General features: G+C 47.6%; 1 protein-coding gene across 1 annotated transcript in view; it reads right to left on the bottom strand.

The window, feature by feature from the left end:
* The window catches only part of LOC141476716 (microtubule-associated protein 1B-like), a 118104-nt gene extending 106555 nt beyond the window's left edge, over positions 1-11549 (bottom strand). Inside the window, exons 1-2 of the mRNA XM_074165520.1 lie at positions 11234-11549; positions 6174-6275 (exon numbers count right to left, since the gene is read on the bottom strand). Coding sequence (XP_074021621.1) covers positions 6174-6275; positions 11234-11414 — 283 coding nt within the window. The 5' untranslated portion in view covers positions 11415-11549. The remainder of the gene's footprint in view (positions 1-6173; positions 6276-11233) is intronic.
* Positions 11550-14947: the final 3398 nt, after the last annotated feature.

Here is a 14947-nt window from a genome sequence, read left to right as displayed (position 1 = left end):
CTGCCAAAGCAGGTCCACCTAGAGCAGGTTTCACAGGAACATGTCCAGGTGGGTTTTGAACGTCTCCAGAGAGGGAGACTCCATCACCGATCTGGGTAGCATGTTCCAGGGCTCTGCCACCCTCACAGGAAAGAAGTTCCTCCTCATGTTTAGATGGGACTTCCTATGTTCAAGTTTGTGCCCATTTCTTCTTGTCCTGTCACTGGGCACCACTGAAAAAAGACCAGCCCCATCCTCTTGACACCCTCCCTTTAAGTATTTATAGGCATTGATCAGATCCCCCCTCAGCCTTCTTTTCTCCAGACTAAAAAGACCCAAGTCCCTCAGCTTCTCCTCATAAGAGAGATGCTCCAGGCCCCTAATCATCCTTGTAGCCCTCTGCTGCACCCTCTCCAGCAGTTGCCTGTCCTTCTTGAACTGGGGAGCCCAGAACTGGACACAGTACTCCAGATGGGGCCTCACCAGGGCAGAGCAGAGGGGCAGGATGACCTCTCTCGACCTGCTGGTCACACTCTTCCTGATGCCCCCCAGGATGCCATTGGCCTTCTTGGCCGCAAGGGTACATTGCTGCCTCATGGTCATCCTATTGTCCACCAGGACTCCTAGCTCTTTCTCCTCAGAGGTGCTCTCCAGCAGGTCAGCCCCCAACCTGTACTGGTGCAGGGGGTTATTCCTCCCCAGGTGCAGCACCCTACACTTGCCTTTGTTCAAGTTCATCAGGTTCCTCTCTGCCCAACTCTCCAGCCTGTCCAGGTCTCGCTGAATGGCAGCACAGCCTTCTGGTGTGTCAGCCACCCCTCCCAGTTTTGCATCGTCAGCAAACTTGCTGAGGGTACACTCCATCCCTTCATCCAGGTCATTGATGAATATATTGAAGAGGACTGGACCCAGTACTGACCCCTGGGGAACACCACTTGTTGTGGACCTCCAACTAGATTCTGTGCCCCTAATAACAACCCTCTGAGCTCTGTCTTTCAGTTAGTTTTTAATCCACCCCACTGTCCATTCTTCTAATCCATACTTCTTAAGCTTATCTATGAGGATGCTCTGGGAAACTGTGTCAAAAGCCTTGCTGAAGTCAAGGTAGACAACATCCACCGCCCTCCCCTCATCTATCCAACCAGTCATGCCATCATAGAAGGCTATCAGGTTAGTCAGACATGACTTCCCCTTGGAGAATCCATGTTGACGACTTCTGATAGCTTTCTTTTCCTTCATATGCTTTGAGATGAGGCCCAGAACGAGTCATTCCATCATCTTTCCAGGGATGGCGGTGAGGCTGACCGGACTGTAGTTTCCCAGGTCCTCCTTCTTGCCCTTTTTCAAGACTGGGATGACATTGGCTTTTCTCCAGTCCTCGGTCACCTCACCTGTTCTCCAGGACCTTTCAAAGATGATTAAGAGCGGCTCAGCAATAGACTTCTGCCAGCTCCCTCAGCACTCATGGGTGCATCCCATCAGGACCCATGGACTTGTGGGTATCCAGTTTACTTAACTGCTCCTTAACTTGGTCTTCCTCCATCAAGGGAAAGGCTTCCTTTGTCCAGACTTTGTTTCCTTCAAAGTCTGGGACTCCTGAGAGCTGGCCTGAGCAGTAAAGACTGAAGCAAAGAAGGCATTCAGCAACTCCACCTTCTCTGCATCCTCTCTCACCATGGCACCCGTCTCATTCAGCAGCAGGCCCACATTTTCTCTAGTTTCCCTTTTACCTCCAATATATTTGAAAAAACCCTTCTTGTTGATTTTGACATCCCTTGCCAATTTTAATTCCATGGAGGCTATGGCTTTCCTCATTTCATCCCTGCATACTCTGATGGCATTCTTATAATCTTCCCAAGTGGTCAGTCCCTTCTTCCATGCACTGTAAACTTCCTTCTTCCACTTGAGCTTTTTCAGAAGCTCCCTGCTCAACCACGCAGGGCTCCTGCTTCCCTTGCCTGATTTCTTGCTTTTAGGGATGCACTGATCCTGAACTTGGAGAAAGTGATATTTGAATATCGACCAGCTCTCTTGAGCCCCCCTACCTTCCAGAGCCCTATCCCATGGGATTTCTCCAAGCAGTTTCTTTAAGAGGCCCTCCTGAAATCCAAGGTTACAGTCCTACTTGTTGTTTTGCACATACTACCCACGATCCTGAACTCTATCTTTTCATGATCACTGCAGCTAAGGCTGCCCCCAACCTTAATGTCCTCCACCAGTCCCTCTTTTTTTGTCAGCACTAGGTCCAGTAGTGCCTCTCTCCTTGTTGGCTCCTCCACCACCCGAGTCAAGAAGTTATCATCAATACACTGGAGGAACCTCCTGGACTGCATGCCTGGCTGTGTAGCCTTCCCAGCAGATATCAGGGTGATTGAAGTCCCCCATGAGAACCAAAGCCTGCGATTGCGAGGCTACTTTGAGCTGACTGTAAAAGGCCTCATCAGCTTCCCCATCCTGATCAGGTGGCCTGTAATAAACATCCATAACAGTGTCCCTCATATTGGCCTGCCCCTTAATCCTCACCCACAAGCTCTCAACTCTCTCTTCATCGGCCCCCAGGGAGGGCTTTAGGGACATCTCCTCACACTCTAGCCATCCCTTAACATAGAGGGCAACACCTGCACCCCTCCTTCCTCGCCTGCCCCTTCTGAACAGCTTGTAGCCCTCAATAGCCACACTCCAGTCGTAGGATTCATCCCACCAGGTTTCAGTGATGGCCACTATGTCATAGCTTTCCAGCAGCACAGTGGCTTCCAACGCCTCCTGCTTGTTGCCCATGCTGCGTGCATTGGTGTAGAGGCACTTCAGCTGGGCTGTTGGCTGTGCCACCTTCTTAGGGGAACACCCCTTGAGGTGTCTCACAGGTGTTTCTCTGTTTACTTCAACTGTCTCAGGAGCTGCTGGCTCAGGAGCTGTTGGCTCTTCTCCATAAGACTTCGACTGCAATGCAGCGTCATCAGCATGGCTCAGGGAGCCAGACTGAAGGCCCTTACTAGCATCCTGTCCCCCTAACCCTGATGTGTTATTGCACAGCTTGCTACAGACAAGCCTGATATTATTAACCCCCCCTCCCCTCACATCTAGTTTAAAGCCCTGTCAATCAACCCCACAATCTCTTGGGCAAGAACCCCCTTCCCCCTTTGGTGCCTCCCATTTGATGTTAACAGGCCCGGTGCTGTATAGGCCAATCCATTGTCAAAGAACCCAAAGTTATAGCGGTGACACCAGCCACGGAGCCACGTATTAATTGACTGTATCCATCTGTTCTTCCCAGCGTAATTGCCCACAACTGGAAGGAGTGATGAAAAGATAACCTGTGCCCTTGAATCCCTTAACAGCCCTCCCAACTTCCTGAAGTCTCTTTTTATGGATCTTTTATGGACCCACTTATGGACCCACTGGAGATCATCCTGAGTGCCATCACACGGCACATGAAAGACAACCAGGTGATCAAGCCCAATCAGCAGGGGTTTATGAAAAGCAGGTCCTGCTTGGCAAACCTGATCTCCTTCTATGACAAAGTGACCTGCTTGGTGGATGAGGGAAAATCTGTGAATGTTGTTTACCTGGACTTTAGTAAAGCCTGTGATACCATTTCCCACAGCATTCTCCTGGAGAAACTGGCTGCCCATGGCTTGGATGGGAGTACTCTCTGCTGGGCTAAAAACTGGCTGGGTGGCCGGGCCCAGAGAGTGGTGGTGAATGGAGTCAAATCCAGTTGGCGGCCGGTCACGACTGGTGTTCCCCAGGGCTTGGTATTGTGGCTGGTTCCATTTAACATCTTTATCAACGATCTGGACAAGGGGATCGAGTGCACCCTCAGCAAGTTTGCAGATGACACCAAGTTGGGTGGGAGTGTTGATCTGCTGGAGGGTAGAAAGGCTCTACAGAGGGATCTGGACAGGCTGGATTGATGGGCTGAGACCAATGGGATGAGCTTCAACAAGGCCAAGTGCCAGGTCCTGCACTTGGGTCACAACAACCCCATAAGTGCTACAGGCTTGGGGAAGAGTGACTGGAGAGCTGCCCGGCGGAAAAGGACCTGGGGGTGTTGGTCGAGTGTTGGCTGAATATGAGCCAGCAGCGTGCCCAGGTGGCCAAGAAGGCCAACAGCATCCTGGCCTGTACCAGGAACAGTGTGGCCAGCAGGACTGGGGCAGTGACTGTCGCCCTGTACTGGGCACTGGTGAGGCCCCACCTTGAGTACTGTGTCCAGTTTTGGGCCCCTTACCACAAAAAAGACATTGAGGTGCTGGAGCGGGTCCAGGGAAGGGCAACGAAGCTGGTGAGGGGTCTGGAGCATAAGTCTTATGAGGAGAGGCTGAGGGAGCTGGGGGTGTTCAGCCTGGAGAAAAGGAGGGTGAGGGGAGACCTTCTCGCTCTCTACAACTACCTGAAAGGAGGGTGTAGAGAAGCAGGTGTCGGTCTCCCAAGTCACAGGCGACAGGACAAGAGGAAATGGCCTCAAATTGCGCCAGGGGAGGTTCAGATTGGATATTAGGAAAAATTTTTACACTGAAAGGGTTATTAAGCATTGGAATGGGCTGCCCAGGGAAGTGGTTGAGGCACCATCCCTGGAGGTATTTAAAAGATGAGTTGACATAGTTCTTAGTGACATGGTTTAGTGATGGCTTTTTATCAGAGTTAGGTTGATGGTTGGACTAGATGATCTTAAAGGTCCCTTCCAACTTAGACAATTCTATGATTCTATGAAGTGCACTGCATATTTCATTTCTTTAAAGATAAATTCTTCTCATTTCACTTATCAGAATACCCTCTCTGTAAAACGAGGCAACTGATATAACTGAGAAGTTGAATTGTCTTCATGACATTTAAATTGAAATGAAAGTTATGTATGCTAGGCCTGAATTTACTTTTATGCTTCTATGTAATTCAGGAACTACATGCCTTTACCCCAAATCTTCGCACTGAGTATTCTTGTACTGGTTCTGTTGTTTTACAAACCAAGGGAAGAATCATAGATGTATATTTTTTTCTTACATCTGGCAATGTTTTACTTTCTATAGATATGGGGGCATATGGCAAAATCTGCTATAATCTACGCTGCAGGAGGAAGAGTTAGTAACACAAAACATTTGAGTACATTATTCAAGACCATCAGGTCAATGATGTCATGCTAGCAAGACGTCAGGATCTCTTTGTCATCAGTGTATAGCAACTGACCTTAGTAATGGGATGCCGTAACATGATATAACATTTCATAGCCTTTTTCACCATACTTAAGAGATGCTCCTGAAGCTGGAATTTATAACATTCATCAATACTAGGTTGTACTAGTCAATGTGCACATGGTCACAATAATTTCACCAATGAAAGCAACCTATACTCCTTGGAGAAGGGTATATATTTTTATACAAAACCCAAGATTAATTTCACACATACTCACTCAGCAATTGTGTTAAAGTAATGAGATGTTAGAAAACTTATCAAACACTTGATTCCCACGCACTTAGAATAAAATCAAATTTTTACACTTCACAAAACTGTTGGGTCTTTTTATTTATTTTATGAATCCTCTAAAGGGAGGACAGGCTTGAAGTAAATGCAGCAGAAGAGAAGATTTAGTCTCGTGAGCCCTGTAAAATTCTAATTTCTTCATGCAAGCCAAAGAAAGTTCCTGTGAGCCAAGGTAGACCATCCACCCCTCAGCTTTTTCATACTAAGAAAGAAAAAAGTCCAAGCCATTTGGGGACAAACATGGGGCTTGAGCCACACTTGTACAACAGCCATGACACCATTTCTGACTCTATCAAACTGTAGAGCTAACCTTTCAGGTTATTTTCTGTACGTGCTCTACCTACCACAGTGAGGAACAGCTTCAGTCTCCAGGACTACTAGATTGGTGCTACATGAACAAACTGTTCAGTAAAAAGTGAGTTTCACTTAACTTTAATGGGGCCCTAGAACTAACATCTACTGCCAAAGTAATCATGGTGAGATACATGAAGCTAACCTAAAAGGCTGATTATTTTAAGCTTCAGACATTTCCTGTTGTCAGAAAGTTAAAACAAACTATAATATTCAAGCCATATTTCAAGAGAAAGAAAAAAAGTATTCATTGTAAGGAATCAAAAATGAAAGCGGGCTATCCAATACCTGAGTGTATTTATTAATTCTGCTCTTAAAAAAAAACATACAAAACAAAACTTTGTCAAACACTTCCAGAAACTTACCTCGAATTTCAGGAGAAAATCGAGCTGAATGGCGAGACACAAAAAGTTTCAGTTCTTGATCCAAGTTGCATTCAATCAAGTTTGTGTCCCATGATCGGATTCCTAAAATTCAAAATGCAAAATACATCTAGCTTGATATTTGAGCACTGTAAGTTTTAATTGATTATTTCTCCATTTACATGCATGTTATTTGCATATTTTTAAATTCCAAAACCAGCCTCTCTTCCTTTCAAGCCACGCAGCTATCCTTTGCAAAGTGCTGAGTGCTCAGAAGCAGCACTCTGGACAGGGATCAGTCACAAGCAAGAGGACATCTGCCTTTCCAAAAGGTAACAATCCTTTAAAGCTGGTTCCCACATCCTAGTAGCCACATTACAAGAACTGGAATTGACTTTAAAATAGCAATACACTGATTTATAAAACTGAAAAGAATGAACCACTCAGGGGATACGTTAGCCCTATTGCAAAACCATTGTATTTGTCCCTCTGAGAAAAAAAAAAGACAGCATCACCTAGCATGTTGCAAATTAATATTTAAATACAAAGTATTAAGTTGTTGACTACTTCATTCAAAAGCTTTGAAGCATCCCATATTTTAAATTAAAATTTAAGTGATCTTTTATTTATGAAATATCAAAATTCTAGTTTTGAGATTTTAAAATGCTATGCTTGATCTTTTTTCTTTTAAAAATTAAACATCACATCTCTATTCCCTACCATTTTTCCCCCCAACTACTTAGGAAGTGAGACACTTGACACATATATGATCATAAAATGTATTATTCCAAAAAATATTTTTAAGGATTGACATTTCTCCAGGGAAAAAAAATAAATCACTGCAGCCAAAAGACAAATTTATAGTTTCCTACCATAAGATTTTGATGACTAAATTTAAAAAAAAAACCACACAAAAAAACGCACAACAAATTAACAGGAGAACATGTTTTAAGATTTTTTTATAGTTTTCTTGTTCTGTTTTGAAAATAATGAGCAGGCAGTTGCAATACTGGTAAGTTCAGGCACTGCTGCAATTTTGAACACCAACATTATAGTGATTTTTGGTTTTTTTCCCTAAAGGAATTACATTAGATTTACACAAATTAGCTGGCAAATGCAGAAGGGACTGCAGGTGAGGAAGTGTCTAGTGGCCCCTTCCCACATGCCTGACCATGCCTTTGCATGAAATTGTTTAGTTAAATCACTTTGGGGTTTGGTACCTTTGGGGTGGAGGAGATGCCTGAAGAGGTGTGTGGCCAACCCCTTACCGTGAGACTAGCACTAACACTTTTGCTGGTAAGTCTGTCAGGATATCAGGCTGCAAACTTTACTGTCAACGCTGCCTCTCATGCTTTATTCTCTTTCAAGGCAGCAAAAATGTCAAGCCTCGCACTGGCAGAAGCCATGTTGTAGGGCTGAAGGATGAGGAAGAGAAAGTGGGGGAAGAGTAGAGAAACCAGATCTGTGCTACTGGTCTCCCATTGTAGCTTTGGGTAGGTTCTCCATGCAAATATGAACATCTGCATTTCAAGAGCCTGAAGCCTCTTCAGGGAGAATTCATCCAGGGCTTCAGCATTCCAGTCAAGGTAGGAGCAGGCTTCTTACTGGGATATGCTACCAGCTATTAAGTAGCTGCCATTTGAAACTAAATAGATTTGGAAATACACTATTGCCTGTGTGTTTCATAACCACTCAAGAGAAAATTAACTGAACTATAACCAGCCACCTCCAGTTCCTGAATTATACATCATTTTTCAGAGGCATAAGCAGCGAGTCTCTTCTGTTATTTTCATTTTTCAAAAATCTCTTGGCCATATAGTGCATTTTTGGAACGTAGTTTTGGCAGACAAATACAGCTCAGCAGGCTTTAACGTTTTCTAGGTGTTGGAATATTTGAGAGCAAGAAAGTAAAGATGATATAATACCACACATGTACAGCACATATGAAAACTATGACTAGTAAACTGACATTGATCACAAAACTAAAGTACATTGAATGAATGAGTGCTGAACTTCAAGAAGCTAGAAGATAAACAGCTTGCTGGCCTCTGACAACAAGCTTGCATGGGGAGACTACAAAGCTTTCCAGAGGTCAATTAAGCAATATGGACTATGATTCAGCAATGCTGTTAATGATAGGATCTGTCTACCATCCATCCCTACCTGCTTTTGTCATGAATCCAAATTTGCAGTAGGGATAAGATTCTGATTAGGCATAGTCAGACTGCTGAGCTAGGCAATGTCCCAAATACAGAACTCAATGTGAAATAAATGCCCCCCCCCCCAAAAAGTCTAGACATACCATGTGCACAATAGTCCTAAAAGCTGAAGTTGGGAATTGAATAGAATATATATAGCATATAGAATATAAGCATTCTGAATGCAAAAATTATGCATATACATTATAATGTAGTATAATGTATTATATACATTATATAAGCAAATCAGGTTTGGGTAAAATGGAGGCAGTTCTGGAACTAAAATCCAAGGTCAATCCAATGATGTATATCATTAACAGCATGAAAATAACTACTGGAAGTATGACTGAACTGGAGCTATTTCTTTCTTTCTGCAGGCTTAGGAGTGCAATGTCACTAGACACAGGACTTATCAGACAGCAGACAGGGCACACCCAGTGGCATCTGCCAAATCAGTGGAAAAATCTTGAAGCTTTCTCTTTGCTCCTTCCTTCTTTTTTGGTGGACAGTGGGCTGGAGGATTGCTCCCTTAGCAAAGTGACATCCTAAATGTAATTACTGAAAATGCAGCTTGCCACACCATTCCCTCTTTATGATATATTAAGAAATGACTCTTCATTCCACCAGGTTGCGTAGCATCACACCACTGATGTGTTATCAGCAGATGTTTTCTTTGACACATTGTGCTGCAGTTCAGTGCATGAATCCACACTTTTCAGTGATAGTACATAGGAGATGCACCAGAGAAGACAGTGAGGCAGTTATCAAGAACCCTTAACACATTTAAGGCTTTGTTGAGAATAAAGGTTGAAAGAAGCCATTTTTTCCAGACTACAGCACACTTTCCAATAAGAGATTAGTCAAGCCCATATTTGCCTCACACAGATAGAGCTTCAGAGTCCCAGTATACTCATCCAGAACAATGCACCTCAAAATTTGATCAAGGTTTTTTCCTAGCAGGCAAAATCCCAATCAGATCATCTGACACCAGAAGCAGTGAGGTCACTTCTAATCCAAAATGATGAATAAAAAGGCCAAAGCATTCCGTCTGAACATCTAAAACTTTAAGTGGGTGTTATGCTTAGTGGCAAGAGGTAGCAGCAACAGAGCTATGCAGCAGCAACTGTACAATAGAAGCTTCAAGAAGAGACTGAAGAGCATTTATTCAGAGGAAGGATGACATCAAATGTCTTGAGGGCATACGTTTTATTCATTTGCTCTATAAATTTTAATAATTTCATTAAATGCAGCCAATTTACTTCTGACACAACCAAAAATTAGATAGCATTAGGAAAGTGCAATGCTGAAGAGGCTCTGAATGACAAAGCATCTGCCTCAGTAGTTCTCCCTAGGAGACAATGGTAGCAATAAAGATGAACAGGTCGCGTTGAAGCTGGTTAGCTGTGATTAGGCAGCCCTTTACCACAAACAGTCATGAAAAAAGAATCATGAGAAAAAGCCAACTAAAGCAACAATAGTTGAGGAAACAACATTAGAGACAAATGAAGTCCTAGCTGGACTGCTGAACCACACCTATATGGCAAGTCTGCTACCAATTCCCCTTACCAAGGTCTCTTTCTTCCTTCTAACAATGGCAGGTTTCTGATATTTCTGCTTTCACCAGCCCAGAACAAAAATATGGTACAAAATCATGTATCAATTGAGTTTAATAAACTTTAGGGTCGAGCAATCATTTTCTTTGTGCTTCATACCACTATTATGGCAACTGGGCTTTTTTCCCCTCTCCGTGTACACTGCAATCTATTGTATCAGAAACCACACCCAGAACTTATAAAACTGTCATTTCACTTGTGATACCTTTCTGTATTGCTGTCTTAAGAAAAGGACAAATAAACAGTGAGTCATAGCATCCTGTAGCTGCACAATAATAAGGCTGAGCACTCAGGTATTAACCTTATTACCCATATCTTTTTCTTTATTGAAATACATATTTGCATATAAAACCTAGGTTCTGAAAAATTCTCCAGCCAAGAGAAAAGTCTCGTTGCCGAAAGTTAGACACAATAGGCACAGTTGCATTCCTGCTCAGGGAGTCTGCCACTGAGAAGGAAAACGCCCCGAATCCCGCTGGTTTGGTTTCGCAGTGGGGGACAGGGGTTTGCTGGGGAACGGAGGGAAACGCCGAGCAACCGCCCCACAACCCGACCGCCCCAGCCCCAGACGCGGGTTTTTTTCGGTGGCGCGGACGCCCTTTGTCCGCTCCGGGCCGCCATAGGGACCGCAGTGCGGACTGCGCCACGCCCACCCGCCGCTGTCTCCGGGCAGACGGGCTCGGTAGCGCCGCGGGCGCTTTGCTCCTGCCACAGCCCCTCTGCCCCAACAATGGTGAGGAGGGCCTTGCCCCCTTCTCCCGCCGCTAGCGGCAGGGCAGACGCTCCTGGGGATGGACGCACCGAGCCGACTGCGGATCTTTGTGCGGGCGGCAGCAGGGAGACGCCGCCGTCGGACGCCGCACGGGGCCCGGCCCGCAGCCGCTGACTGCCGCGGGCGGCTTCTCGGCGCTCGCACCCGACGGAGGAACTCCGAATCCGGTGGGGCCGGAGGGGCGCGCGCGCAGACGGGACGACGAGCCCCTCGTAAAATAAAAATAGGAAACCAGAGACCACGACTTCGCAGCTCAAGTGTCTGTGTCGTGTGTGTGTGCGTGTCGCCCTGACCATGAGCAAAGGGCGGCTGGGCCCCCCGCCCCGCCGGCCGAGTCCGGGCAGCGGAAGGGGAAGAAAAATGGGAGCGGCTGCCTGGGGGACCCAGCCGCAGCCGCTTCCGAGGGGAAGGCATTGACAGGTTGGGGGCTCCGGGGGGCTGCCGCGCTGCCTGCGGCGGCCCCGCTCCCCGCCGCCTCACCTCGCTCGATGTTGGCGATAGCCCGCCGCAGGTGCTCCTCGGTCACCAGCTCGCCGATGACCACCAGCAGGTAAAATTTGCTGTCCAGGAAGCGGTGCGAGAGGCTGGGCGAGAGGGAGGTGTTTTTGGGGATGCTACAGGAGGGCTCGGAGTCCACTTCCACCACCACCACGGTGGCCATCGCGGGCGCCCCGCTCCGTCCTGCGGCTCCGGGGCGCTGGGGGGAGAAGGGCCGCTAGACGGCTGCTCCGCAGGAGGCAGGGACTGAAGGCCGGTGGGGAGGCGGCGGCGGTTTTATACGGAGACGGTGCAGGGCAGGGACTTGGAGAGGAGGAGGAGGGTGGAGCGTGGAGCCGGCGCATCCCTGCACCGCCACTTTTCCAGCATCCACAGCTGATGTCATCTGCGGCAAATCCTCATCGCGGCGGCCCCCGGAAGCAGGAAGGACGCGGGGAGCGAACAATGCCCCGAGGGGCCGCCTCGAGGGTGGCCTCGGGGTGCGCCCCGGACCGCCGCGTAACTCTTCTGCCGGTGCTATCCCGGCCGATGAAGGTCCCGCGTTCCACACACACACACACACACACACACACACACCCCCCTTCCCCTGTGCCCTCCTGCTGTCTTACCCTGCTGGTTTGGTCATCCCATGTCCCTTATATCCCCAGGGCCTCACTCTGCTGGCTTGGCCATCTCCCACTCCCCGAGTCTCTCCCAGGGTCTCAGCCTTGAAGCATGGTGGCCGTGCCATGAGGAGCCACAGGTGATGCCCTGGCAGACCTGGTGAGCTCATCTGGGAATGCCAGCATCACTCCAGCTGCACTCCTGATGCTGGATGAAAAAAGCAACTCCACTGTCCAAGGCCAAGAGTCCAGTCTGCATCTTGCTGTAGCACTGCAGCAAAATTTGAGCCATATTTCCCCCTGTCACAACTGGCAATTTAAATATTCTTGTTACCTTTTTTTTTGTTTGAAAGCAGTTCACTTAATAAGATACTTCAAACAGGTTTTCTGCACATATTCAAGGCCCATAGATATATGACTTACCCCAGAAAAGCACTGTTTCTGGACAAGCTGCTAAAACCCATACTCTGAAGGCTCCAGGAGTTCAAAGGGCTTTGGGTAACTACTTTTGACCAGGCTCAAGCAACTCCAGGGAGCAATATTATCAGAAAACATCTACAATTACCAAAACAAAGGCTTGATTCCTCTTGATTACTGTGTAAAAGTTAGACATCTGCTCCCCGATCAGAGACCCGCTCAAGAGAGAAGTTCAGTTGCCTCCTTGTGGGAAAGTACCGGAAGATTGGCGAGGAGAACTGTAAACACGCTCAAGTGACTCGCAGGTGGGGTGCTGGAAAACACATATATCACATTAATTGTTGCTTTGTGTGCTTGTGTGCTCAACAAGTAGGACATCTGCACTTAGATAACACAGGCCTGGGATGGACTCAGGGGCACCTTATCGAACATGCCCGAGATTCCTGCCCTGCTGTTGAAGAGATCAAAGCACAGCGGAAAACTCTGCCTGCCAGAATCCTTGAAATACAGGCCCAAACAGCAAGTGGGAGCTCTCGCTCTCTCACTCCCTTGCTAACAAGGACTCTCTTGCTAATAAGGACTCTCTCGTGCTCCGTGGTGCCTGCATCCCCTGCTTGCCTGCCTCTGCCCGGGTGCTGCTTCAGAGGTTCCCTGATCCACGAGGTATTGAGATTAAATTTGTTCTTTGCCCTTAATCCATGGTTTTGTGGTTGTTCCTGCGTCCTGCCTGCATCGGCTCACACACTCCTAGAAGTGTTTTATCCTCCCCTAAAGTGGGATAGAGCAGTCTGAGATAAATCACCTCTCTAAGATGTTCCTCTCACTTTACTGACAGAAGCCAGGCACTGGTTTACACTTTAAAAAAAGCAGTCGTTAAAATTGTAGCAGAGGATGTAATTTATGGCTACAGGTCCTGTTTGCAGCTTTCTGACCTGGTTTTGAAGCGCTTTCTCTGGAGGAAGCAAACCCATGGTTCCTTGCACTGCTGGCTTCCAGAGGAAATGGCTTTTCCTTCCCGGAAGAGCCAGCTCCCCCTCTCTTACCCACAGGTCTCAATTCCCCCCCCCCCCCGCACCAAGATTTTATAAGCCTATTCTCTTCCAAGCACAGAGAAGCATCCTCACAGCTCTGAAATATGAATGAGCAGGAAGAGTCATAGACATATGAGGGTCTCCCAGCCCTGCAAATGCCAAGAGCAGTAGCCCAGGCTTGCTTCCAATCACATGGACTGATCGACAGAGAAAGTGAATTGACTTCAAGAGCACGTCATATCTCAGCTCTCTGTTCTTGCTCTCCAAGCTTTAGGTTTTCTGTAAGGTTTTTTGTAAGTGTGTGAGCCAATGCAGGCAGGAACAATCACAAAACCATGGATGAAAGGCAAAGAACAAATTTAATCTCGATACTCAGGGAATCTCTGAAGCAGCACCTGGGCAGAGGCAGGCAAGCAGGGGATGCAGGCACCGTGGAGCGAGAGAGAGTCCTTATTAGCAAGAGAGTCCTTGTTAGCAAGGGAGTGCAAGAGCTCACACTTTTTGTTCGGGCCTGTATTTCAAGGATTCTGGGAGGCAGAGTTTTCCGCTGTGCTTTGATCTCTTCAACAGCAGGGCAGGAATCTCAGGTGTGTTCGATAAGGTGCCCCTGAGTCCATCCCAGGCCTGTGTTATCTAAGTGCAGATGTCCTACTTGTTGAGCACACAGAACTAAGCAACAATTAATGTGATATATGTGTTTTCCAGCACCCCACGTGCGAGTCCTGACTTCTCTAACTCCTCCCCCCACAGCGGTGCAGGGGGATGGAGAATGGGGGTTGTGGTCAGTTCATTATGCGTTGTTTCTGTTTCTCCTTCTTCCTCATGCTCTTCCCCTGCTCCAACGTGGGCTCTTCCCATGGGAGACAGTCCTTAATGAACCGCTCCAGTGTGTGTCCTTTCCATGGGGTGGAGTCCTTCAGGAACGGACTGCTCCAGCGTGGGTCCCCTGCGGGGTCATAGGTCCTGCCCAAAAGCCTGCTCCAGCGTGGGTCCCCTGCGGGGTCATAGGTCCTGCCCAAAAGCCTGCTCCAGCATGGGCTCCTCTCCACAGGCTATAGTTCCTGCCAGGAGCCTGGTCCAGCATGGGCTCTCTACAGGGTCACAGCTTCCTTCAGGGCACATCCACCTGCTCTGACATGGGGGTCCTCCATGGGCTGCAGGTGGATATCTCCTCCACCATGGACCTCAGTGGGCTGCAGGGGGACAGCCTGCCTCACCATGGTCTTCACCAGGGGCTGCAGGGGAATCTCTGCTCCGGTGCCTGGAGCACCTCCTCCCCCTCCTTCTTCACTGCCCTTGGTGTCTGCAGAGTTGTTTCTCTTGCATATTCTAACTCCTCTCTCCCAGCTGCTGTTGCGCAGCAGTTTCTACCCCTTCTTAAATATATTATCACAGAGGCGCTACCACTGTCTTGGAGCTGGCTGGAACTGGCTCTGTCTGACATGGGGGCAGCTTCTGGTGCCTTCTCACAGAAGCCACCTCTGCAGCGCCCCCATCCCCCCCCCCCCCCTCCCCCCCCCCCCCGTTCTAAAACCTTGCCACTAAAACCTTGCCATGTAAACCAAATACTGAATTAATAAGATTTTTATATTGGAAGATGCAATGTGCTAGTGCAAAGGAAGTTGTTGGTCTGTCATCAGTGTTAT

Source organism: Numenius arquata, chromosome W, assembly GCF_964106895.1.
Source record: "Numenius arquata chromosome W, bNumArq3.hap1.1, whole genome shotgun sequence".
Lineage (NCBI taxonomy): Eukaryota > Metazoa > Chordata > Aves > Charadriiformes > Scolopacidae > Numenius > Numenius arquata.
Note: the sequence above shows the minus strand (reverse complement) of the source record. Positions and strands in the feature narration are given on the sequence as shown.